This window comes from Cupressus sempervirens, chromosome 1, assembly GCF_028749045.1.
Source record: "Cupressus sempervirens isolate cs-2001-9-10 chromosome 1, ASM2874904v1, whole genome shotgun sequence".
Classification (NCBI taxonomy): Eukaryota; Viridiplantae; Streptophyta; class Pinopsida; order Cupressales; family Cupressaceae; genus Cupressus; species Cupressus sempervirens.
Genome location: NC_143118.1, coordinates 4169040 through 4196772, shown reverse-complemented (window position 1 = coordinate 4196772; position 27733 = coordinate 4169040). Strand labels below are relative to the sequence as shown.

Here is a 27733-nt window from a genome sequence, read left to right as displayed (position 1 = left end):
GGATGGAGAATGAGATTACATGTAATTTCTGTCAATATGTAATTGTATATGAACGAAATGGATGCAATATGCTTTGAAATTAATTGGTGAGATACGAAAAGATGTGATACATTTGCATGGAAAGGTGGAAAGTGGATGGATGCAATATGCACTTGCATTCTTGGGAAAAATTCTTCAACTTTCTTCCAAGACAAGCAAGCAAACAAACAAGCAAAACAAAAACATACCCCTAGCTTTCAAACATGACAAAATATCAAGTTGCTCTCCTATATGCAATTTCGAAATTGGAATTTGGGGAAATTCCAAGCATTCAAAAATTGAAGTTTTCATCTTATTTAAAGGAATTTTGCACAATACATGGCATGTCTCTAAACAAGTGTGCAATAACAAGCCTTAAAATGCAACAAAATAGCAAAAATGCATGAATTGACAAGCATAGTTGAAAGAGCCAAAAATCCAAAGAAAGAAGTTGCAATGAAAGACTTATCTCCAACTTTGAAACTTTCAAACCAAATTTTGACCTTTTCAAACCTCACAATGATGAATCCGAAATGAGCAATAGATGAGGCATTTATGGATGGAGAAGCCAAAAAGATGCCCTCAAATCCCCACTATGAAAGACATTTTTGCAAAATACCATGTCTTTAGATGGTTTTGACCAAAAATGTGGTCTCAATCTCCCATTACAGGAATTGGTTTTGGCATTAAGAGGTAATAACGCAACCTCCAATGGCAAGATCAAGTATCCAAAGGTCAAAACGACTTCTCTTTGGCCCAAAACATGATCTCCAAACTCCAAACTTGGGCATTTTTTTGGGCAAAATGTGGACTCAAGATACAAAGAAATGAATCGGTTTTGCAAGGAAAAGCAACGCCTAGGGCATGGAAATGCATGAGAATGAAAAAACGCCCCCTATTGCATGGATATCATGCCATGAAATGAGAAGATCTAGACATTCTTGGTGGAGAACAAAAATGTGGTCTCAAAATGCAAATGCATGTATTGGGAGTCCAAACGCATTCTTGGAGAGGCATTACATGTTTTAAAAATGCATCTATGTTGGTCTTTTATGCAAAACGCACTCTTGGGGTGCCTTTGCATATTTTAAATAACATGTAAGAGGCAAAATGCACTCTCCAAGCCTCATTACATATTTTAAAACATGCTTTTGGAGTCTAGATGCAAAACGCACTCTTGGAGTAACTTTACATGTTTTAAAACTTGCAACAAGGGCAAATGATACAAAATGCACACTTTGGGCCTTGATTACATGCTTTAAAGTTATACCTTTAGAGGTTGAGTAAGCAAAATGCACTCTCCAAGTCTCATTAAATATTGTAAAACTTGCAACATGGGCAAACAATGCAAAATGCACGCTCGAGCCCTCATTACATATTTTAATAAATATGCAACATGTAGCATGCTTTTGACAATTTTGACCTTGGAAAGCCAAAATGTGGACTCAACATGTAATTACATGAAAAGTGGATTACATGTAAAGCAAGTTTTCTATGCAAAATGGACTCTACGAAGTCTACTACATGCATTTTTAGTGCAAAACGCACTCTCGGAGGTCTATTGCATGGAAAAATGTAAATGAATTGAAATTTGCTTTTACACAACTTAAATGATCAATCAAGCACATATTTAATTGATTTTTGAGGAAACATCACTTCATTGGGTCAAAAACAATATTTACACTATATATTTTAATATATCATGTGCAAATATCATTCAAAAACTAATATTGTTAAGTAACATGGATTGGTTTCTACAAATGTAATTATATCACCATTGTTATAGATATGTTCCAAATGCATATCTCAATCTCTTGTAAATATAAGAGTAGGAGACATGTCTCATGAAGGGAGATGTCTCTATGATTAATCATTATAACAATATATATTAACAATATAAATCAAAATATAACATATGTATTATGTATAATATATATGTATAATATATATTATATATATAATAAAATATATATATATATATTTATAATATTATATATATGTAGTATAATTATAATATTATATATATATGATATGTATATCAACATTGCATCTTAAGATGAAACCAATCCAACTATAGCTATAATCTTAACACTCCCTCTTAGCTAGGAAGAATTTGTTATGGAACACAACATGCTCTCAAGCATATGGAGATATGTCATCTCAATGTGATATTCTTGGAATGGCATATTTACGGATATCAACATAAATCCATCAACACACACATATATATTAACGTATATTACATATGGAATTTGCTTCAATTCACTATGAGGCTAAATTTTTTAACAAATATTATTTTAGATGTTTTGAATTAAAACATAAAGTAACTCAAAAAATAAATCAAACTATATAGTTAAGAAAATCACTTAAGTGAAAAAATTAAAAATTAACTCAACATGAAAATATAACATTAAGTGCTTTATAGTGACTTAAGTGATAAAGTAACTTAAAAACATAACATAAAGTGAATTTTTATTATATTTTTCAAAAAGTGAATGTCAACATTAAAATATAACATTGATATTTTAAAATATGCAATTGCATCTGGAGGTAACACTTTTTGAGCACCTAAATTGTCATATATTTTGATTGTCAAACCCGATTAAGCCCTAAGATATACCGAATCGAAGGGAAAACCAAAAGCAAGAGATTGAAAAAAACTAAAATACCAAAAGAAAATAAACACACACTCAAAAATGTGAAAAAGGACATTGAAGGCTTCAAAAATCAAGCATGCATAGGCTTATTAAAAAAAAAAAATTAAAAGAGACTTGACGAAAGCCTTCAGTAAAAGGATACATTATAGCAATTAGGGTTAATTGATTGATCAATGTTAGCCAATTAAATAATGAACTAACTAAGAGAAAAACAAAACTAAGTTGAAAAAGTTTCATACTGTTACCTACATTTTGTGGAGACAAAATGCAGGACAAACTCTATGGAGAAGTAATCAAGGCTTCAGCATGTAGTTGTATCACATTTAGGTTAAGCGACTCAAAACACAGGGAATATGAAGAGAGAGATACAAACATAAAATATCTTTCAATGTGATGACTTTAAGAGACTCCAACTAAAAATCTGCAATTGTTTGACTTGAAGAGTCCCACAATTCTACAAAATAAACAAATATAAGATTTGACAAAGTAAGAAACATTTTGGAGACATGTTGTAGTTGACAGAACAAATACAATGAATTGATATTCAAAGCTTGATGTGCCTTTATAAAGGAAAAATATATATAGTTGCAGCCATTAAACAGTTTTATAACCACTGGAAAGCAACAGTGGTTGTTAACAAACTTTATTTATAAGAATCTAATCCTACCAAAAATGTAATATGCCAACATCCCCCCCCCCCCTATTGCATTAATCCAAATAAGAGTGGAAGTTGCAAGGGTTTTAACCCAACCCTCTAGAGACTTCGATGAAGCATCTTCATCAATCCTCCTCACTTGCTCAAGAAGTACCAAACTAATCGCATCAGTAGATCTCCTGACCGCAAAAACTATCTCTTGTCTTCACAACACGAGTGTTCCCAACTCCCTTGCACAATAAGACACATTTCCTCCGAAATTCCACAACTCCTCTCAGTGTCTAATGCCTCCTCTAGTGTTGCACATGAGACGCCTTTCCTCCAAAAGTCCACATCTCCTTCGAGTGTGTCTAACGCCTCCTCCACTGTTATGAAAACAATCACCACCAATCTATCTGTGCATGAGATGCCTTTCCTCCGAAAGTCCACATCTCCTTCGATGCTCAATAAATCATATTCAAAATTTAAAGATATGAGAGAGAGGTTACAAATGACTTTAAATTGTCTCCACCAAAAGCACTTTCACGATTGAGAAGGGAGTCGTGCTTCCAATTAGCCACCAAAAAAAAAATCTACAATTTTGGCAACAAGACAGAAGATACACCAAACATGAGTCCCTTAGCAAGAACAACACATCAGATCCCTCATGCATCCATATAATTAATTACAGGCATTCTGTCAAACAGTATGTCATGCTTCCTCTATGCGCTAAATAAAACTATAATGTCTGTCAATCTCCTTCACAACTTCAAAATCAAACAACTCACACATTAATATACTCACACCACCCGTTAATGGAAACTCTATGAAGTCTTGCCTACCCTAGGAAGAGTTTACCTTGTACTATGAAGTACTTGCTGTGAAATTTCAGACAGAATATGCTCCATCGTTTCATTCTACTGGCAATAGCACTTAAATTTCTATTGTAACTTTCTGCAACTTCATGGACATTACACTGCTGAGAAAAATGTCAGTGGAGGATTAGCGACATTCGAATGATCAACCAAAATACATAAAATGATATGATAGTAACACTCTACAGATATGCAGCACATCTTTGGTAGCCATGCTCATCCAGTCACAGGCTCACTCTCTACCATTTCCCTTTCCATCATAGATTACAGACACGGTAGGGTTCAATGCTCTGATACCAAATGATAGAACAAATACAACAAATTGACAATTTATTCAGAACTTGACATGCCTATATAAAGCCAGAATACATATAGTTGCAGCCATTAATCAGTTTTATAAGCATTGGAAATGAACGGTGGTTGCAACCAAACTTTATTGATAAGAATCTAGTCCTACCAAATATGCAATATGCCAATACCTACACTGCTATGGAAACAGGTATGTAGAAAAAATCATATGCTAGTACCTCCTATTGCCTCAGTAGACATCACCTGCTATAAGATGTTAAAGACAAATATAAAAAGAGGATAAAACACACTAACCCTAAAAGTTAAATAAAGTACAGCCAAGCCACTTTCACTCAATGAAACAAAATAATGTGCCAAAATTTTGGACACCATGCAAACGATGGCACCTCTATTTTGAAGAAAAAAGAGAGCAAGCGTGCAAAGTTATAAAAGAAAAAAGACAAATGATTGATAAATAAAAGTTGGGTCGCTTGCCAACAGCAGCAAAAAAAAGGCATCCAAAGTAATTTATAGCAATGTTGTTGCAATAATATCAGTCAATTAGACCACCATTACTTAAGGCATTTTACCATGTGATTTCAGCATGCATCCACATTTTCATAGATTTTTTTTAGAACAAAAATATATTTCTTAATTCCTCAATGGAAACGCCTACATCTCATAGAGACATTATGACATATAGTTTATGAGCTATGTCTGTGTCTTTATTGTCACAAACTAAACAAGTTTTATTATGCCCTGATGAATATCCATAACATACAATGTAGCTTATGTCTCACAATACATTATAACAAACAGTTTCCAAGCAAAATGTACGATCCGTAGGAATTCATCAGATAAAAAAGTTTGATAGGCTCTCTCTGTATGTTTTTATTCAATATTGTGACACAAAATATAGTTCTATTATGCTTTTATGGATATCCATAGCATACATAGCCTGTGTCGCAAAAGACATTATGACAAAATTTACAAGCCATATATATGATCCGTAGGAATTCAATAGATAAAAGAGTTCAATAAGTTCTCTGAAAAAGAGTTTGATATGTTGTCTCTATGTAATTTTTGTGACAAACAAAAGAATTCTTATTATGTTTTGATGGATATCCACAACATAAATAGCTTAAATCCCATGAGACATTATAATGACCAGTTTTCAATGTATGATCCATGGGAGTTCATTAGATAAAAGGGTCGATATCATCCTTGCCAATTTTATGAATCATTACAGCCAATGAGACCACCTATTTTTTAAACCATTGAAGTCAATATGAACGCATATTTTTAAGTTTTCTAGAAAGAATAATGTGAATTTTGTATTTGTTTCCACATCTTGCATAGATGTATTAATGATAAGCTTACATTGGATGAAATTATTTGATAATTAACTTTTAAAAATCATTGTCCGCATAGGGCACATATAAAAGAGAACAAAAGCTCTGAAACTTTCTAACAGTTTAAAAACATAATACAATTAAATGTTGAATGACTTCGGACTGTTGAAATAAACAATGTATTCATCTTTACTAAGGCAGCAATGAATTGTTGAAATCGTAGTCCCAAAGCACATTTACAATGAACAACAAGAGGAACAACAATTTTCAGGCGGTAAAGGTAACTTAAAGAAGCTAAGATTTGCATTGGAGGATGAAACAATACAAAATGTAGAAGGTTCTTTTCATTTAGGGCAACAATGAAATACTACTAGTGCTTGCCCCAAAGGAGGTGCAATGGTTGCACCAATAGTAATATATACTCTATGATTTGTTGTAGAAGAAAAATAAGGAAAGTGAATTATGAATCTTACTTAGTAGGGCAGCTTGAATACGTTCATTTTGGAGTGAACAACTTGAGGGTAAATGGAACATTGCAACATGGAACCACCAAATTCCAAGCGTCACAAATAGATCCTTAGCATTAAATATTTTTGAATCTTCAAAATGGTTTGAAACATGAGATTATATGGTTTAAATTGATGAGTTATTTTTGTTGCCATTTATACTTATAATCTAAGTTACCATATTTGTTGCTTCACAGTAATGCAAGTCAATTCATTGTGGAGTTGTATGTGATTCAAAATCACTCAAAATTCTTCAACGGCCTGATTCATTCATGACAAAATTCAGTCCATAGGACCCTGGACGAATTTGCCACATTTGTCAATGAAATTTGGTTTTTCTTTTCGAACCCAGAACGACTTTGACTGTCGTCAAGCAAATTGAAGCTGAATTTGGACTTAAGTGCAATGTTTTTTCAGCTTTTAATGGCTTATTTTTTACATGTCATCCCTAAAGCAATGATTGACCAAGAATTCCAAATAAGTTAAAAAGGTAAAATGAAGGCAGCCATTTATTTTATAAAGGTTTAGAAACGAAGATAAACGTTTTCTAAAAGAACACGAACATTTACCCAACGGGAGAATCTAAGAGATTGGGAAACATTTACTTGATGACAAACTGTGAGACTAGGAACCATTTACCTGGCAATAGACTTGTTGGAGGCTAAGTTGCCTGTTTGGATTCTAGTACGGACGCAAGTTCGAGATTCAAGCTCGAAAATTCATCCAAATATTTTTTGGGTTGGGTTCGGACTCATTTTGGGTTCCTCTATACCAAAACATATGTTTTTTTATAATATGTGTGTGTGTGTGTATGCAACAACAAATAAATCCATACACCACTCTACTAATAGTAAAGCAACATAGCAAAATACACCACCATGTCTATGTTTCAATATAATAGGATATTAATTGCATCATTTAGCCATACATACAACATCATACACTTGTTTGGTTGCACGCATGGACATATTTCCCTATCAAGGGACACTTTGAGAATGAAAGGAATCATCAAAAGCTAAGTGCAGTTTTCTTAATTTTTTTTATATTGGTTAGAGGATTTCTAACCAAGCTAGATCGAAAGCTGAGATTCAGATTTTAAGCCCTAGATTCAATGAATATATCATAGTTTTTTTAAAGAAATTCCTCTATAATCGTCAATTTGGACTTCACTAATTGTCAATTTGGATTTCTCTATAAGCAAGTTCTCATTTTGACTCACAAATGCATAAATGACATATAAACCATATTTTTTGGCCTTTTTAGTGGTCACTTTTAGGGTTGGGAGGATCAAATAAACTAAATTAGGCAAAAAAAACTTTTTTTTAAAGTAAAAATAATTTGTGTTGAGACCGAATTCAGCTCGGGTTCGGCTGTTGGGCAGCAAATTCTTCAAAATTCGCTCTGAATTCTGCCCAAATTCCTCTGACAAAATTTGCAGAGAATCTGTGGCTCTCTAGGAGAATTTGGGGAGAATTTGACAAGGACCAGACTTTGGATAGAATCGAACCAGAATTTGAGGGTTGCTGGAGAGAATCTGGTAACTTAGGCTGGAGAAAAACAACAATTGGAAAACTTGAAGTAGAGATACACAAAATGGTTGCTTGATACACAAAAAATGAGGACTTGAAGCAAAGATACACAACCATAATTATATCTATATGTATAGATATGCTAACAAAACAGAAAATTATATTTTTATGTAAAATGACCATATTAAAGACCATATAAAAATAGAGTAGATGAATTAACACGCCGATGCGACTCTAATTTGTGAAAGTATTAAATTTATCAAATGATACGAATTTCTTTCAAGAGGTTGGGACTTAAGCCTCTAACCAGAAAAAAATGGGCTAACTTGGCACTAATGAAGCAAGAAATGTGTCTTTCGAAATCTTTGTGGGATGTGTATTTTTTGCATGTCTATTGTGTCCTTGATTTTGCTAAATATAAACAATCTTGTTTATTGTCTCACCACCTACATTGATATTCCTGGTAGAGGGTTGTGTTCTAGTGGTAAATGTGGTTTTCCAGTAAGGTGGAGTGTTTACTATAGTTTATGATAATGACCATAGTCAAGCCCTGTTGAGTATGGTCTCCTAGCCTTGGTTTACAAGCTTGACAATACTCTTGATAGTACCTCTCCCTTTCACTTGATTAGCATTAATAATACAAGAAGTATATCTTTATTTGCAGCAGTAATTAAGTTTTGAATACCACATGTGCATCACATAACAAAAAACCTCCATAAAAGTTAAATACGATTACAATGTCGAGCATTCATTTCACATAGTCAAACTCTTCTTTTCTTCTAAATCACTATTTCATGGTTCATAATGGTTGCGTGTTCTTTGTACATTTACAGAATGGTTGCAAGTGGTTCTGGCGCCAAAAAGCCCCATTTCAAAATAGACAGGCGTTCCCCGTTATTGAAATATGTGGACAAGGTTTGACCAATGCCCAATGGAGGTTATGTGTGGATTTCCAACCATTACAAAGAGGAATCTAGTAGCTCTTATAGGGAAGCCAAGAGTTGACGGAGTGCTACCTAAAACCCTCCTTCCAAACCACATTGTGAACAAATACATTCAAGAACAAAAGCAAGCAGATGAAGTTGCTGGGAGGACAAGTTCTTCTCACCCGTTGCAAAGTGATAGGCCTTCAAAGAAAGGAACAATATCGTCTGACTTCAATTACTAGTCCCAATGAACCACCCGCAAAGTGCCATCCATTCTTGCGTTCTCCTCAACAACAAATTGTAAGTAAAAGAGCAATCATTTCAAAATGAAGCTAGACAATTTGTCAATCAAGCCATAGCAAGATGTGCCTATGCAAACAGATTGTCATTTCACCATATTGACAATACATGGTGAGAGCAGTTAATGAGGCTCCAAAGGGGTTCAAGGGCCCTAGTTATGAGAAGATACACACCACTTTATTGGATGATGAGGTGGCTAGTGTAGAGGCTGCCATGTTGCCCATCAAGGATTCATGGATCGAAATAGATGTAACAATAGTATTGGGTGGATGGAAAGAGGTGCAATGTTTTTGAAAGTTGTGGGTTGTGAAGGAGACGTAATGGACGGTCCTTTATTGCAAACATTCTCATCTAAGTCATTGAGCAAGTTGGCCCTCAAATTGTTGTCCAAGTAGTAACCGACCATGCCAAGAATTGTAGGGTTATTGGCTTATTGTTTCAGGAGTGGTACAAACAAATTTTTTGGACACCTTGTGCTATGCACTCACTCAACCTAATGCTGCAAATAATTGCACTAAGGTTGAGTAGACAAAAAAATTGTATGAAGTGACATAGAATATCCAAATGTTTATCAGAAACCACCAAATGACGCAAGCCATATTTAGACAATTCTTGAAATTGGAGCTCTTGAGGTAAGTTCAATTGTTTAAAATTTAAACATGTTTTAGAAATCTAGTCACTTTGGTTTAGTAAACTTTCAATATTTTTAAATTTTAATTTTAATCTTGATTTTAAATTTCTAATCTATTATTGTTTTGATCTTAAAATAGGTTGCTAAGACAAGCTTTGCCTCCAACACTATTATTTTGAGACACCTTGTCAAGGTTAAAGAGGCATTATCTAGAATGATAATCCGTGCTAATTGGAGCATATGGAGGCAATCTAATAGTGCCAAGGAAATTGTCATTAAGGCATTGATACTAGATGACTCTTGGTGGGGTCGTGTTGAGTACCTTCTTGTTACACTTATATTTTTCTTCAGCCTTAACGTCAAACATTTAAGTCGTGGGAGTGTCCAAGTTGAAGTTGAAGTTGAACCTTCGGGTCAGTTCAACTTCAAGTTCAATGATTTCATAATATACTTTCGAGTGTCGAAGTCGAAGTTGAATCTTCTAGCCAGTTCAAGTTCAACTTCAAGTTCTGTCATTAGCACAAAATGTTAAAATCAGGCCAGCCATTCTCCTATTTGTCAGCATTCCTACTCACATATGGGGAGGTTGAAGTTGAAGTTTCGTGTCAGTTCAACTTCAACTTCAAGTTCATGTTGGAGTTGGTGCAAAGTGCAGTGTTAGTTCAAAGTTTCAGTTTCAGCCTTGGCAGTCAGAAGTTCGAGAATCATTATGATTCAATCAAGATTGGGAGCTTCAAAATTGTATTTGAAATGGTGAAGCCTGAAAAGAATCCACCATTCTTAAGTGCAAAGCTCATGGACAGTTTCAAGTATGCAGTTCACAGATCAAAGGCTCAGATTCATCAGTTCGAATTTGTGGCTCAAGTTTAAAATCAAGCTCTGATCCTGTTTCAAGGTTCGAAGTCCAAGATCCAAGGTTTGAAGGTGGTGGTGGATAACGAGATGTACAGAAAGTAAATTCCAACATGAGATTCAAGTGCAGGTATTGGTGTTTATATTGTTGTCAATTTTAATACAGCCTGTAACTACAGATTTCTGTCTGCATTAAAATAACAGTCACAATCCGGAGAGCATAACTTTTTATCCCACCGTCGGATTTTGCTCAATTTTCGATAAGTTGTAGAAAATCAAGTTTTATAAATCTTCACGGAAGCGATTTTCAAAATTTGGTCAAAGTCAAAAGTTATGATGGACTGTATGCAGGTCTGTCAACATACCAGCAAATGCAAAATGTTCTGCAGTCAGAAAAACAGTCATGTTGCAGGGCCCATAGATTTTAATCCAACCATTGGATTGAGCTGAATTTTGGATATGTTTGAGGAAACCTAGTTATCTAAATTCCCTCCAAACCGTTTTGCAAAATTCACAACGGATCAAAAGTTATGACTGTTACAAGATCATGACAGTACCCTGTAACCAGCATACACCACCTGTCCAACCTACACATGCAATTCATTTTTGTAGTGACAGGTGTCCATAAGAGGAGTTTGGACGAATGTAAGAAATATCATAATGTTTATTAAACATTATGTTTATCTTTTTTGATACATCACTCTTACTCAATAATGGACAGTGGAATACGAAAGGTTGGGAGCAGTTTCAAGAAACAGTTATTCAAACTGAAAAAGAATCGACAGAAGGAGAAGATAAACAGTACAGAGAATAATAAGAGAAAGATTCTTCTTTTTCTGGGGGGAGTTCTATAGCTGCTGCTACAGGGAGAAGAGATTTCTATTTTGTAACAGAGGAAGCAGTTTCATTTTATGCAGATTGACTGTGATAAGGGGATTGAACAATACTATTATTGTTTTATCATGTCTCTAAAATAAAGAGGGACATAAGTGTGTTAGATTTTACAATCATATACATTTGTGTTTCTTATCTGAAAGGATTTTGGAGTCCTTTTATTTCTGTTTTAGATGCGGTTCTTTATTACTATGTCTAATGTGATATATGTAGTCTTGTGGTTATGTATTCACATTTTTGCATAAAGATGTTTACAGCTTTCTCAATTTTCTCTGTAATATGGAAACATAGTAGATAGTCCTGTGGTTGTTTACTAGTTTTTCATTCATTTCTAGTTTAGCAATCTATTGATCGCATTTATTCCATATTGATGGATGAATGTCTGAAAAACCCTTCGTGTCTTCAGGTTAAAGACATAGCCAGATATCACATTCATTGAATATCTTTTATGAGGGAGCTATACCTCTCAATTCAAAGGAAGATTATCAATAAAACGATAATCTATCCAATCGTTAGTGCATTTTGTTCTTCTTTTGAAACCTATTGAGTCATTGTTTGCATTTCTATTCTAAGGACAAAACTGTTTACTAACACTTCTGAAGTTCACCAAGCCTATATTAGGCATGATCCAATATACTGACATGGATAAGCCTTGCTTGGGTGAGGTATATGATGGCATTGACTCCATGATTGAGGATATTTGAAATATCATAAATGAGAAAGAGCAAGATCCTGTTGAAATGTTTTTCGAGGAGCTACAGGTAATCATGGTAGAGAGATGGAACAAAATGACTACCCCTTTGCATTGAGCCCCAGCATCTGTAGCGAATTGGTCCTCAAGGAGTGCACAACTAGAGTTACCCCATACAGAGATCCTAAAGTTGCTCGAAGGTACAAGGAAGCCCTTTGAAGACTCTTTCCCGAGAATCTACAACCTGTTGTTTTGTCTATATTTATGAGTTTATGAGCACTAATTATTGTGGTCTTGAAGCTCTTGAAGACAAGAACAATGTTGATGCTCATTAACGATGGTATTTCCATGGAAAAATCTACCAGCACTTGCAAACCATTGCCATTAAAATTTTACCATGGGTAAGTTCTTTAATCTTGATATTCTAATTTCTTGTTGATTAATATTCAAAACTTTTCACTCTATAATTTCAAAAAATCTTGTTAGGTTGTTAGTTCATCATCATCTGAGAGGAATTAAAGTACATAATCCTTCATCCACTCAATAAAATGTAACCAACTAAACTCCAAGAAGGCAAATAAATTTGTCTTTGTGCATTCAAACTTGAATTTCACAAACTCACAAAGATAATACCTACAAAAAAGGAGAGGCAAAACATTGGGATGTTGAACCAGAGTATGCGGAGTTGGAAACTCACTTTGATGCACTTACAATTGATGATGGTGATCATGAGATACTTAATGATGTTGAAGTTGATCCTGAGACTATGGCTAAGACTATTAATACTAGTGGCACTAATTGTACTTCTAATCTGCTAATATGTAATTGCATAATAATGAAGATTTCTTTGATGGTTTTTGATGATATTTGATCACATGTGACTGATTAGTAATGTTGACATCACTATTTTTGAATTGAAACATTGATATGGTGGTGTATTTTGACATTTTGTCATGTCATTCGAACTAAATCATTAATATATGTCGTGGTGTATTTTACTAAGTTGCTTTAATATTAGCATAATGGTGTATGAATGTATTTGCTACAAAATGTTTTTACATTTTTCTTTTAACTTGTATAGATGAACCCAAACCCAAGCCCAAAAAAATTTGAGTGAATGTCAAACCAAAATGTTGAACCCACATCTGAACCAAAATCCGAACCGGTAGCTTAGCTTATTATTGTATTTAATTTTTAAAGCATAGACTAGATATTCAATTTTACTTATTGTTAATTATTTTAGAAAACTTTTACTCACCTATTACTATACTAATATTATCATTGTCCACACTCGTTGTGCTTTTGGTTGGGGGTTGTTCTAATTTTATTCCATTTTGCTTTCATTTGCCTATGAGGAACTATTTCATCCTTGTTGCGGGTATAGTAATCTTGATTTTTCTGAAGACTTTACAACCTCCTCAATTTCATTAGTTGGACTTCATCTCGATCTTTTACATGGCAAGAGTCCATGTTCTGCATGCTGAAAATGTTAGCTATATAAGTGTCTATATTAAGAAGAATGTTTTAAAACAAGTGCACATTGCAAGAGTACAAGATGGGTGCAATATCGAACAAAGAGTAAATATGTTTTCTTCAAATGTGGCAAATTTAAAGAACGTGTAGGAAGTGCATTGCAATTATATTGAACCGGTTAAGTTTTGCTGTACTTTTTTTATATTCATGTTAAATTTAGGATAATGATATTGGCAATTTTGTTCAATGCATCATTACTGACATGGGTTGTTTTTAATTTTAATATTTTATAACAAAATAAATTGTTGTATGACATATAATTCCATTTTTTTCTAAACTTTTCTATGGTAGGATACATTCCAATATCATTTATTTAGTTTATAAATAATTGTTTACTCTTTAAACCAGAGTAACGAGAATCGCCCAAAAATCGCCTGAATTGGCGATTCAACGATTAGATTCAGCGATGGCGATTTTTTTGGAGTCGGAAATCGCCATCGCCGATTTCATCAGGTGAATCGCCTGAATCTCCAAAAAATTGCATGAATCGCCTGAAAAAATGGGCATGAATCGCCTGCGGCCAATAAAGTATAGACTTGTAAAATTTAAAAAAATTGCTTGTTTTTTTTACTTTGTTTTTGACCTATTCTCTTTGTTATAACCCTAAAGGGCCTTCTATTTGTTTAACATGAGTAGAAGAGAGGAAAAGTGAGAGAGAAGAAGAGAAAAGAAAAGCCATAGGTTTCTAACTGGCAAGAACAAAGAGCACAAAAGAGATCAGCAATCCATTTGGGGAGGCCATCAATTGCATTGGAAGCATTAAGGAGCCAATTTCAACACTCCTCAATTCATTTGCAAGAGGTAAGTGCTCTTTTTTTTTTTGCATGTTAGTGTATTATGCATTTTTTGTTAAATTTTTATAGTTTTCAAGATTTTTAGTTTAGATCTTGAATGTTCTTTATTTTTACTAAGTTGCAAACTAGGGTTTGTTGTTTTGTAGCTTTTATTAACTTCAAACTTTGATATTTTACATATAAATTTTTATTGCAGCAGCCTTTGCTTTCATTTTTCGCAAATTCGCAATGGGTAGAAAAGATGAATGTTGGAAATATAACAAAGAGTTTCCTGGAAGAACCAAATATCAAACAAAATGTATTTTTTGTAAAGAAAAAATAACTTTTGGGGGTATTTATAGATTGAAATACCACATTGCTGCTATACCTGGACACGATGTTACAATTTGCACTCACCAAACTCCTGAGGCAAAACGCACTTGCTTAATGACATTAAAAAAAATTGAAAAAGACAAAGCCAATAGGAAAATGCAACTTGAAGGATTAAGGGGTATTGGCTCCCATGTTCCCGCATCCGCATCCACAGCCGCATCCACATCTGCATCTGCGTCAACTTCTGCATCTGTAGGTTGTGTTGGAGAGGGTTCTTCTAGGCCTCATTTTTCTCCTAGTTCTTCTACTCGTGCTAGTGCTAGTCGGTCACATACTGAGACAGAGTCCCACACCAACCTATTGCAGCCTAGAGTGCGGAAAAACAGAATGGATAGTTACTTTGTGCCCCACACTACTCCTGGTTCCCAACCCACGCTTGAGGGCATGGGTTTGAACAAGGAGATTCATGATGTTGCCAGAAAGGAGAAATGCAAATTTTGGTACTTTTGCAAAATTCCATTTATTGCAGCCAGGTAATTGATTCTTTTTTCGTTGTTTTCTTTAAAGTTAAAATTAAAAGTAAAAGTAAAACTTTAATTATATCTACTTGTTTTATAATTTGAGTCTTTGACATCTAAATTTTTATTTGTGACAGGGCTCCTTATTGGCAGAACATGATAGATGCGGTTGCTATTTGTGGTCCGGGGTTTAAAGCCCCAACTGAGGCTGAGTTGAGCGGATACCTCTTGGATGAGATGGTAGAGGACATGAGGGTTGAGCTCGAGGAGAACCGAAAGGAGTGGATTGCAAAGGGTTGCACCATCATGACTGATGGTTGGACAGATAGGAGGAATAGAACTCTCCTCAATTTTCTTGTATCCTGTGGAGGTAATTGATCATTCTACTTTCCTACATACATAATTGTAAATTTTGATTTGTTGAATGCTAATTTGTTGATGATCCATTTAATTTTAATATTCTAATTCGTTGTTTTGTTACTTGTAGGATATACCATGTTCATCAAATCCATCGATGCTTCCGCACATGTAAAAAATGCCACATACTTATGTGAGGCTATTGAGGAAGTCATAGCAGAGGTGGGAGAACAAAATGTGATCCAGGTGGTGACGGATAATGCAGCAAGTTATTTTGCTGCAGGTAAACTTTTAACTTTTCAAGTTTTGAAAATAAATTTATTTGAATTTTGAAATTTGAATTTCTAATTGACTTAAAATTGTTGTAGGTAAACTTTTGATGGAGAGGCACCCCACCATATTTTGGTCCCCTTGTGCGGCACATTGCATTGACCTCATGTTGGAGGAAATTGGCAAACTTGAGTTTGTCAAGTCATGTGTGGAAAGGGCAAAAAACATATGCAAATTCATTTATAATCATTCATTTGTCCTTAGCACAATGAGGAAGTACACAGAAGGCAAGGAGTTAGCTCACCCAGGTATCACGAGGTTTGCCTCAAATTTCATCACCTTGCAGTCCTTGTTGACATCAAAGGATGAATTGAGGAGCATGTTTGTTGGGCGGGAGTGGATTTCCTCTTCCTATGCTACGACCACTGCAGGGATAGATGTGGCGGATTGCATATTTGATGAGGATGGTTTTTGGAAACCTGCTAGAGAAATCCTGCAGGTAAATTTATTGCAATTTAACATTTAGTATTTTACTTTTACTTTAAGTTATATTATTTTATATTTAAGTTTTGACTCAAGTTTTTTGTTTCACTTTATATGTAGGTCACTGAGCCCCTTGTAACTTTGCTACGAACTGCTGATGGGGAGAAGCCCTCTATGGGCTACATTTATGAGGGCATGGATAGGGCCAAGGAGGCCATCAGAGCCCAATATGCAGGAGTGCAGGAGAGGTATGGCCCTATTTGGGACATCATCGATAGGAGATTACAGAATCAACTCCATCGACCCATCCATGCAGTAGCTTACTTTCTAAATCCGGCATATTGTTTCCGTCCTGAGTTCAAGGCGGATGCGGAGGTTCTCACTGGCTTATACACAGTGATTCAGAGGTTGAATAGCGATAAAGATAGCGATGCTGCGATTGTTGAGCTAGACCAGTTCAACAATAAAGAGGGGCCACTTTTCTTTGGTAGGATGGCCATAAATGCTCAGACAACACTACAGCCAGGTAAAAATTAAATAATATATTCAATGTTCATGAATCTAGATTCTAAACTTAAAATTGATTATGTAATTTTAGAGTTAACTTGTAATTTGTAAATGAGACTAATTGTTTCTATTTTCAATTTTTCCCTTATTGCAAATAGATGGTGGCAAATGTTTGGGGCCACAACCCCAAAACTTCAAAAAATTGCCATTCGTATTCTAACTCAGCCAAGGAGTGCTTCTGGATGTGAGCGCAATTGGTCCATGTTCGAGCACATCCATTCGAAGAGGAGAAACAGGTTGACAGTGCAGAAGTTGAATGATATTGTCTTTGTTCATTACAACCTCCGTCTTAGGATCAGATAGATTTTGGGCACTGACTCCTCTCCGATCATTCTGGAGGAGATTGATCCAGAATCAGAGTGGCTCACAGAGGTTGTGGATCCAGTCTTCACTGAGGAAGACCGTGTGTGGGTTGACGAGGTGGATATAGAGGCTGAGGCAGCTAGAGCACGTTCTTTAGGCATTGGTAGACGCACACGTGCACGCACAGGCACAGGCCCTAGCAACGTTTATGAGCCCATCTTACATGCGGGAGATATGGCTCGGCAGTCCTCTAGGACCTACATTAGACGCCTTGCTACTAGGCAGACTGGATACTCAGAGGCTGAGGCTGCAGTCGAGCTTCAGGATGATGTTGAGGATGATGATGATGACTATGAGTCTGAGGCTTGAGCTGGAGCCTTGTTTTTATATTTTGTTTATAGATATTGATACTGAATCATTGATAAACATATGTTTCAAACTTTCATGGATCTTCATCTTAGATTCTTACATACATTTATGATTTGATGTCTTATGGATCATCTTACATACATTCTATGATTTAAATCATTATAATCATTTGATTTCTATTTACTTCAGCTAGCCTACAATTTACATTTTAGATAACATAGTTACATATGTGATGGATTTTATGTTCCATGTTTATGTATGTTAAGTTTTAACTTCTATTTGATGATGTTATAGTGTGTTTAAGTTATATTCAATAAAGGGTGCATGAAATAAGTTTTAAATTGTTAAAATCTTTAAATTTAAAGGGTTTTTTCAAATTTGCCGATTCATCGTCGATTCATTGCCGATTCACGATTCGATTCGGCCTTGCCAATTCCGATTCTTGTTACTTTGCTTTAAACAACTGTTTGCTCTTTTAAATATTACATTTAACTAATTAACTTCTAATTGCACTTAAATATATAATGATAAATATAGGAATCTTCACATTAACTTTAGTGCTTGTAATGTCTGACCTCTCCCTATTTATGGCAATAAATTGAATTTCTTATAAACTAATTTTAATAAGTATAATATTGATTTTATGTAATATAAAATTAATTAAAAATACAATACTAATATATACATATGATTTTAGAGTATTGCATTATATTATAATACAATATATTAATTTAAATTTTAAATTACTATAGATATCATATAATGTTTTTTAATATAACTTTTAAATATTTGTTTAATAAATATTCAATATTTATATTTTTTATATATTTTAAGTTGATGTTTATATTTAAAATAAATTTAAAAAACTATCCTGAAATCTTGTGCATCATTGCGGCCAAATATATGGGATAAATTTTTTTGGTTGTCTGAAATTCTCTAAAAAAAGTAGCAAAATTTTGTTTCCAAGCTGTGGCAACGCAGACAGAGGTCATTGGCTTTTTTGGCATTGAGATCTCGTTTAAAGATGCCAATTTTGAAGTGGAGGCTCTGTCTCTCCCTCTATCCCTGCCATAGATCTGCCCACTCCCATTCAAGACATATCAAATTCTCCGTTTACATGGTTAGACTTTCAATCTGGAAATGTGTGCTGGAGAACTGTAAGGATTTTGTGCCACAAAATAAACAGACTAAAGAAGATGCGAGAGAGTGCATGCAAGAAGATTAGCTAGCAGAATAAATGAGATGATCTAAGTTAAATGCAGCCTTAAGTCTTAGACATCACTATTGAAAAAGTTGAAGGGCATGGAGGAAATAATGGTGCAGTTATAAATAGGAGATAAAAAGAAGAATATAAAGGTTTGAAGCTGAACAAAGATCAATACGCAGACTTTGCTAGCAATAGAAATAAAGCTTCTTTAAAACAAACAATAAAAAGATTGATTCCTAACATTTCTTAAGAAATTGTTCAATTGATTTATGACCATTTTGGGCATAATTAAACTTATGACAATGAAATTCAAAATTTAGTTACTCGAAAGGAAACATTTTTTCAAATAAATAGATGTGGGTTTCTATGTGAGCTTGAACTTTATTTTGACAACTGTACAAACACAACCAATTGAATTGTATCACAACTTGTAAGATATTGTGCTCGAATCAAGCCTAAGTTTCAATCACATAGTCATTTGGACAAACACATTGCAGGCTTTGTTTGCTAAATCTTATAGTTCTCCAGTTCACCTGCCTTAAATGGTTGAATCAGCAGCCTACCTCCTCTATTCTGTTTGTCTTCTTTGGAAGTGCGAGTGTTTTCTCCAGGGTACAAATTACATATCTAGCAACTGGATTCTAAGCTAGCAGCCAACATTTCCTACGGTAGGTACAAATCTAGGGATTCTTCTTCTGTAGAATATGACATTTCTCAGCTTCTACCAAAAGGTTTTGATTGCTGAACCAGGGACCAAGAATAGTTGGCTCTTAATTGGGCTCCTTAGGTACCTGTTCATTCTCATCCCTCTATCTGAGGCTTCATTTCTCATTGCGGGTGGAATTTTAAGGTGGATAGCGTCTGTCATGGAGTGCCTATGATCACTTGGCCCCTGTTTGCAGACAGAGGATGAACAAGGTCCTTTTGGTGAAGCAGATTCAGGTGGCCATTGATTTGAAGATGGACAAGAAGGGATTTGTGAAAAGAAAAGAATTGCAAAGAGCAGTGAAGGAATTGGTGGAAGAAAAAGAGGGAAGAAAGGCGAGGGCAAATATGAAGGAATTTAAGGAGAAGGCCAAGATGGAATTTTGGAAGAAGAGAGTACAATCAAGGACACAACCCGTGTAGCTGAAGATGTAGCAAATTCAGCTTCAAATGTTAAAAAGTAATTTATGTTTCAGTTGGTTAAACAATACAAATTGGGGAACACTGAGATATGGTTATGGTTGTTGGAGTTAATGTTCCAATGGGAGTCAATAATAATTGTTGCATATGTGGCAAGCCTTGTTGAGTTGCTAGCTACACAAGTGTAGTTTAGGATTGAATCAAAGAGTTTTAGTTTGAATCAAGTTCTTATTGTAGATGTGTTGAGTTAGGTGTCCATAAGTTTCAGTTAGTGTCAAGTTCATGTGTGTGTTGTCAATCATGAAGTAGTTTGTTGTCAATCTAATTAGCAATCATTTAGGAATGTTGTTGAGTCAAGCTATTGGATAAATTGGTATCTATTATTCAATAAAAACAAGCTGAAAGTTCTTTCTTCTCTTCTTTTTTACTGCTGTTCTATTTTTCCAATATGGTATCAAAGCTATCATCATATTAAGTTTTGTCTATTAGAGAAGAAATTGTGAAAATGAGGCCAGGAGAAGAACCACCAGATGATTATGTTTTTTATTGAAGAATTTGTTTTATTTTGAAGGAGTCTATGCTCTGAAAATAGGAAAGAATGTGGTAGAGGCTAGATGTATGCTCTTGAATAGCTTGAGGTGCTATAGGATCGGAGAAGCTATACCTTAACAAGGTCATGAGGCATTCCATGTGGAGATGGTGTGCCCAATGGTTCAGGGAGATCTGAAAGTCTGGAAGCTTGGCATTGTTTATGAGACATTTTATGTGGAGATGGTGTATCCAATGGTGTTTCGAAGCTGGATGATAGCTGCATAACTATGAGAAAGTCTTACTCCTCTATGCCATATTTTCGAAGTATAATTTCTAGATAATATTTCCCTTAGTTGTCACATTAAATGGGGGTGTTGGAGTTAATGTTCCAACAGTAGTCAATAATAATTGTTGCATATGTGGCAAGTCTTGTTGAGTTGCTAGCAACACAAGTTTAGTTTAGGATTGAGTCAAAGAGTTTTAGTTTGAATCAAGTTCTTATTATAGATGTGTTGAGTTAGGTGTCCATAAGTTTCAATTAATCTCAAATTTATGTGTGTATTGTCAATCATGAAGTAGTTTGTTGTCAATCTCATTAGCAGTCATTTAAGAATGTTATTGAGTCAAGCTATTGGATAAATTGGCATCTATTATTCAATAAAAATAAGCTGAAAGTTCTTTCTTCTCTTCTTTTTTACTGCTGGTCTATTTTTCCAATAATGGTATCACTATGTTTCTCAGCATACCAAACTAAATTTCAACAGAGGAAAAATAGAAGTCAGAAAATAACATACAGTACATAATACAAATGTTGAGTCTGAAATTTGTTAACAAACAATGCTATAGCCAGAGCGAACTGGTCATTTTTTTCCAGGCGAAAAAACATAACGTTTCAGACAGTTTACTTACCGGGTCACAGACGATGGTGGCTTTGGCTGATGCGGACAGGCATGAGGTCTTTTTCAAATTGATAGATTGTCGAAGGCCTATTCAAGCAACTCTATGTAAACCTCAAAAAACCTAGCAACTCGGCAGATTTGTCCAAGTGATACAGAGCTATGTGGGACCCTGTGCAACGAATTACTGAAATAGCGATGATCTTCTGGCCCAACGATAAGGGTAATTATGCATATCTCATCCACGAGCGGCCAGAATCTGAAAGGTGTCTGCAAGAGCTTTAGATTTAACCGATTCTGTCCGTGCTTTCTACAGAAGGTGTTACGAACAGCGTAAAATTGTATCAGATTTAAAGATTTGGCAGCCTTCTAATAAATGCACACGATGGAATTTGTTTATCTTTGCCGAGACCGCCCCAAAATCGTCGTAGGAGTCGAGTCGAAGCTCAATCTTTATTTTCAAAATCCGAAGACAGCTTAACGGTAATATTGATTTGAATTAAAAATATATATTCAGTTCGTCGTTAGGCTAGGTGTTTATGCCGAGAACTTACGCTAACAAATCAAATAGGGAATATTTTGCGGTTCGTCGGTTTCATTTTGCCGTTACCGGGAAATTTCGAAGCCGGAATTTTCCTTTTCATTTCGTCGTCCGTACATGCCGAGGGGGGCTACTTGTACGGATACAAAAACCCTAACCGACTCGGAAACCCTCATCGTCGCTCTTTTACACGTGTACCTAAACAGCCAGCTAAAACGTTTTAGTTTGCCATGTTATTCTCCCATTGACCGGAAGCCAATAGGTCGCTTTATCATGGTTTTTTTTTTTGTATATTTGGTTTTGCATTGTTTAGATATTTGATTTTACTAATAATGACTTTTTGAGGTGTTGTGTTTATAACTATAGGTACAATTTCTACACATATGGGTTGAAAATCATATTTTTAGCTTCATTTTTGTATATTTTCATATCTTTTATTACTTTTTTGTAAGAATTTGTTGAAATATCATGTGACATTGGATCTAGGCTTAGTTGAGAATTAAGTACTTGGGAAGACTTGCATGACACAACATCGTGGCTTGCATAAAACCTCAACTTACACAAATTTTTGCCTAGCACTATATCTTGTCTCATAGAAGGCAATACTTACTTGTCTAGTAGCTATGAACTTTCACGCAAGTTTTAACATCAATTTTTATGTCATTTCATAAACAATGAGCAAATTTTAGGATTTCTTAATTTATAATTTGATTATTACTAAGGTTGATCCTGGAGTGTTCATTGTGGTGATTCGATTTTGAAACAACTTAACGCATTTTTGCAGGACATATTATTGAAGACACTCATAAAACAAAGAGTATTGATGAATTGTTTTGCAAGTTGCCTCTGAAACATTCAAGAAAACATTATGTCTTCTTACTACATTTCATTTCTAGGAATCATAATCCCTTGTAACTTCGTCCAATTTAGAAGTTAGGGGATTACGCTTTGCCTTCTTAGTTTAATCAGAAACCTCAAAAATTGAATTGGGAGTGCTCATAAGGGGGTTTAATTCATGAATTACCAAATTTGTTTGGCGTGTTTGAGAGGATTCTAAGGATAGGAGAGTATGAACTTGTCCTTCTTGGTCCAATCATAAATCCTGACCTAAAAAATTTTCTAAGTCTTGTGAGTCTCTTTTAGAGGGCTTGTGACTGATTAAACAAGCATTGCACGAACAACCCAAGTGGGAACAAGAGAACCTGACTAATCTTGCCCACTATAATCAACAATCATTTGGGAATAAAGTCCCAAGTGGCATAATTATTTTATCATGTTTTACTCTAGTGAATGTATGGGGCCCTTGGGTTGTAATCTCAATTGCAAGACCATTGTTATCCTTGTACTCATAAAAATATGACATAATACACTAGTATTTGTACAAGGGCTAGAACTCTAAATCTTGTTTATGAGACCGCCTTATATTTGAGTTCTTATGAGGGGTGTGAAAAGTCCTTAATCTTGCTTTGTGGGGCCATGTGAAGTAATTATAATTAAGAACTCTAAGATAGAAGCTAATAGGCTCACCTCTGAAAGGGGGCATAATCTTTGTGCTTGGAGGGGGAAGAATATCTCCTTTAGATCCTCATAAAGGTATATACATTGACGTTTGACGGTGGCATATGACACTAGCCCCAAATACAGAGCAACCTTTGAATATATATTATTGAGTCATTGGAAACACCAAAAATATGGGTGCCCTCTAGGGGGTGAGATGACTATGTGAGGTTAATGTAGACACATAAGATGTGAGACAATGGTTTTGCCTTCTCTACCAATTTGTCCTTAGGTAGCTATGTACTTGAACTGCCTTCATTGATCTATACTAATCAAACCATTCTTGAACAGACACATGTCACATATTAGTCCATGAGTTAGCCTTCCCATGATTTTAATTCTATGAGATTCATTTGTCTCTTGTGGAATTGCTTGTTGACTACTGGTAAACCTAGTCATGTCATATCTGAGATTCACTATTACGTCATTGTCAAAATTGTCTTGTCTAGGAAGGTCAGTTGTCAAACCTAGTTTCAACATATCTAAGATTCATTATTGTGTCATTACACTGTCAGAATTCACCTGCACGATGTTGTCAAAACTATCAAGTCAAGGGAGATTTGTTGTCAAAACTAGTTCAAGTATCTCTAAGAGTCATCATAGTGTCATTAGCTATTCAAATTTTTCTATGAAATATCTCAAGCTATCAAAAATTAATAAATCTTTGTCTTTACTCATCTAGAATGTGGGAAAATTTTGTGCAAGTCAAAAACTTTGGGTCTAGTGCATTCTTTTACTCACAAGGTGACTACCTTTTTTTTCCTAGTAATTACCTTTTTGTCACATGAGAAATTGATCAAACACTACCAAAATTATGGTCAAAGTTGTCCAACTGTTAGACACTCTAGCCTAGTAAAGTCTTTACTCACCTAGGCCTTGCATTTACTTTCATGAAATTAGAAAAAAATTCACCTAGGAAAGAAAGTATTTCCTCACATAATGTATACAAAAATTGTCAAAATAGTGAGCTATTTTTCACCAATTGGGTCTCATATCTGATCTAGTCTTTTTTCTAGAAATTATCTAGTCTATCCTATGTCTTCGACAACCACATCTGGAATTGAAATCTTTATTTGAAAATGGGTCAAACATCTTGATTTGCATCCAAACTATTCTCATATACTTACATCTACTATTCTATATTGTGTTGTCACACCCATTACTGCGAGGGTCATTATCTCGGCTATTTAGCCACTTATTCTTTGAGGGTTCATTCCTTGGTGTACTTTACCCATTGGCATCTACCTACAAATTGAGACAAAATTTGAAATGTAATCTTGGTTTAAGCCTACTATATTGTTGCTATTACAAACTTTGATGCCTGCTAAAACTAGGAGTACTAGAAACTTACTGTTGAATGATCTAAGAGAGGTAAGATTCTTTCTCAAGTCCTAAAATTCTTTGGTGATTTGGATAGATCTCCATCACCACCAAAATGCCCTTATGTGAAATGAATATTTACCAAAAAGGTCAACCCTTTGTTCCAAGAAAAAAAAATTGAAAAGATATTTGACAATTCATCTCCTAAACCTGAGTATATCGCCAGGAGCATAACATATACACCAGCTAGACCTAACATTGAGATACCAAGTAGATAACCTTCTGCAAGGATTTTTTAACATAACATTGAAAATGATAAATGGAAAAGGAACAACAAGGATCAAAAAAAAAAAAAAAAACCAACAATATCCTTGATGTATCAAATGATGAAGAACCACCCCTTGAAAAAATTGAAAAAAATTTGAATGGCAAAAAAATTCCTTAAAATAATAGAACTATTGATGAAACAAGAGTAGGAGAATTACTTCCTTGAACTCGCTCTTGAAGGATCTAAACTATTCAAACACTATGGATTTGAGACACTTGTCACTGAGGAAGAAAAAAAACCCATGTCTCTTCTAACTAAAAAAACACAAACTATGCAAACACAAATGGAACTAATGAAGAAAGAGAAAGATAAACATACTACAAAATTCTCATTAAATGTCATTTAATCATTTCCTTTTAACAAAGACATGTACATGCCTCCTTTTCCTAAAGGGGTGAAGATGCCTAAATTGACAAGTACTTGGGTACATCTAACCCCCAATATCATATGAGAGAGCTTGGTGAACTATTTATGGAATTCATGCATGATCAATCTTATCTTATCTACTTCTTTTCATGAAGCTTAGGTGGATAAGCTATGGAACAATTTTCAAAACTACCTTTTGGAATTAAAACTTTTGACAAAATTGCAAACTGGTTTGTACAACAATATGCCTACAACATTCAACATCCAACTACCATGAAGAATCTTTGTAACATTAAGTAGATAACTGAAGAATATTTCTTGAACTTCCTTTAGTGATGGAGGCAACTACGTTCTAAGTATACATGAAAGATGCCTGAGGAAGAGAGACTAGACATCTTCTTGGACAACCTTGTACCTGAACTAGGTTATAAAATACAATTGCAAGGACAAACTTCATTTGATGACATGATCAAAATGTTGTACAAATAGAAGACTTCGTGATCAAGAAGGGAGAGCGGGAACTCTATAAAGAAACTAAATAAGGATCTAGCTCTAACAAATACAAGAACAAAACTGGAACAAAAATTGTGATGTTGTAGACGACGAAGTTGTGGAGATTGTAAATTCTAAGGCAACTAAAACTACTTTCAACTTGACGAGAAACTTACACACTAGCAAGGTTGTTGAGATGAGTGCATCAAACTCAAAAGATATTGGAAACATATCCAAAGATGGACCATGGATTTCGAGACCTAAACTTGAATTTTCAGCTTAGGGAGAACCTCTTGAAGTGGTTTTTAAAAACCTATTGCAACACAACATCATAATCTTATCAGATAACTCAAAACCTCAAGATAAGTGCATGACATCTATAGGATCCTTTGTATTCCATGTACTGGATAGATGGCAAGTAGTGTTGATAAGTTCCATAGTTACTATATGTACTTAATCTTTTTTGTATCAATTTTGACATAGAAAATTTGTTGCAATTGTACTTCAACCAGTCTCCAAAGGATGGTAATGCCACATAGGTAGTGTTTGCAGATGACACCATCCTAGGCAGATTCATTATGAGGGATATGGCACCATCCTAGATTGATAAACCCTTATTCTCAAAGAATCTCATGTAAGCAGTGACTTGAGAGGTGACTTATAGCTTCCTATCTATGGCATGCAAGAATAAAAGAGATGTGATCAATTAGCTCTCAAATGAACCTAGTAGTGAGTCTTGCAAGGTATGCCATATAATGGAAGATTCAAAGGCAAAATATATAATACTAGTATTCAAGAGTCAAGCGAATGCAAATGTGATGCAAAGTAATCTAAGATGATAATGCAAACTAATCTAGGTGTTATGCAAGTACAAGAAAGAAAAGCTAATCTAAGTACAAGGAAAGTCAAGTTCTGTGTTATGATGCAAGAATTAAGTTGCAAACCAAGCTAAATGAGTGCAAGAGTGCTTCGACATTGCAAGAGTGTAATGAAAGAGTCTCAATGGAGTAGTTAGTGCTCCAAGTGCTCTAGAGTAAAACCTGAAGCATAAAAATAACATGAACATGAGATGGATATGAGAGAGTGAGGAGAGAGCCTTTTTCTAAAGAAAAATGGATGATAGAGATTAAGAGGAAAAATTTACAATGGATAATTAATCTGATGTTGACTTTGTTAGCTTAAAGAATAAATTTGACAACTGAGTGTCAATACACTTAACCAAGATCAAGATAAAGTGCCGAATGATAACAAGTGCCGAGTGCAATAGGTGCCGAGTGATAACAAGTGCCGAGTGCAACATGTGTCGAGTACAACAGGTGTTGAGTGATAACAAGTGCCGAGTGCAACAGGTGCCGAGTACAACATGTGCCGAGGGATACAATTTTGTTCAAATGTCGAGCTATCCAGGAAACAACATGTGCCGAGTATCAAAAATACTTCAGGAGCGGAGTAACTCAGTATATCAATATAAGAGTTTGTAATTGCACAAACTATGATGCAAACAGTTTTTGCAACCGACAGAAGGTAAATTTTGAGGGATTTAATGATAAGATCGAATCTTTTATTTCTCCTATGAAATTTGCATGCAGCCAATAAGAAAAATGCTAAGGGCATGCAACCAATCAGCAAAAGATAATTATTGAGCGAAAAATGAAGATTGAATATGGATCGTAGATCCAAATCAAACCCTAAATCTTCAAATGTCTTTATA

At 34.8% G+C, this 27733-nt stretch overlaps 2 protein-coding genes across 8 annotated transcripts in view; one reads left to right on the top strand and one right to left on the bottom strand.

Annotated features, from left to right (window-relative positions):
- The window catches only part of LOC149575848 (uncharacterized), a 273561-nt gene that overhangs the window by 100738 nt on the left and 145090 nt on the right, over window positions 1-27733 (bottom strand). The window contains exons 1-2 of one of the 7 annotated variants that reach the window (XM_089815779.1): window positions 21432-22127; window positions 4168-4288 (exon numbers count right to left, since the gene is read on the bottom strand). The exons of 4 other annotated variants lie outside the window; for them this stretch is intronic. In XM_089815779.1, the coding sequence (XP_089671905.1) occupies window positions 4168-4217 (50 nt within the window). In that variant the 5' untranslated portion in view covers window positions 4218-4288; window positions 21432-22127. Of the gene's footprint in view, window positions 1-4167; window positions 4289-21431; window positions 22220-27733 lie in introns of those variants that run through there. 2 more of the 7 variants (XM_089815777.1, XM_089815785.1) reach the window with 2 other exon arrangements.
- On the top strand, window positions 14505-21546 carry LOC149575850 (uncharacterized). The gene is made up of 5 exons (XM_089814671.1): window positions 14505-15935; window positions 16036-16436; window positions 16541-16776; window positions 19769-19967; window positions 21397-21546. The coding sequence occupies exons 1-5, from the start codon at window positions 15806-15808 to the stop codon at window positions 21544-21546; spliced, it is 1116 nt and encodes a 371-aa protein (XP_089670797.1). The 5' UTR covers window positions 14505-15805.

Bases quoted from the DNA above. Each gene is read 5' to 3' on its own strand.
- LOC149575850 (XM_089814671.1), top strand. From the start codon at position 15,806: ATGTTCATCAAATCCATCGATGCTTCCGCACATGTAAAAAATGCCACA. The intron at 16,437-16,540 runs GTAAATTTATTG...CTTTATATGTAG, and splicing joins CTGCTAGAGAAATCCTGCAG to GTCACTGAGCCCCTTGTAAC. The intron at 16,777-19,768 runs GTTCAAGGCGGA...CCCTGTTTGCAG, and splicing joins GCATATTGTTTCCGTCCTGA to ACAGAGGATGAACAAGGTCC.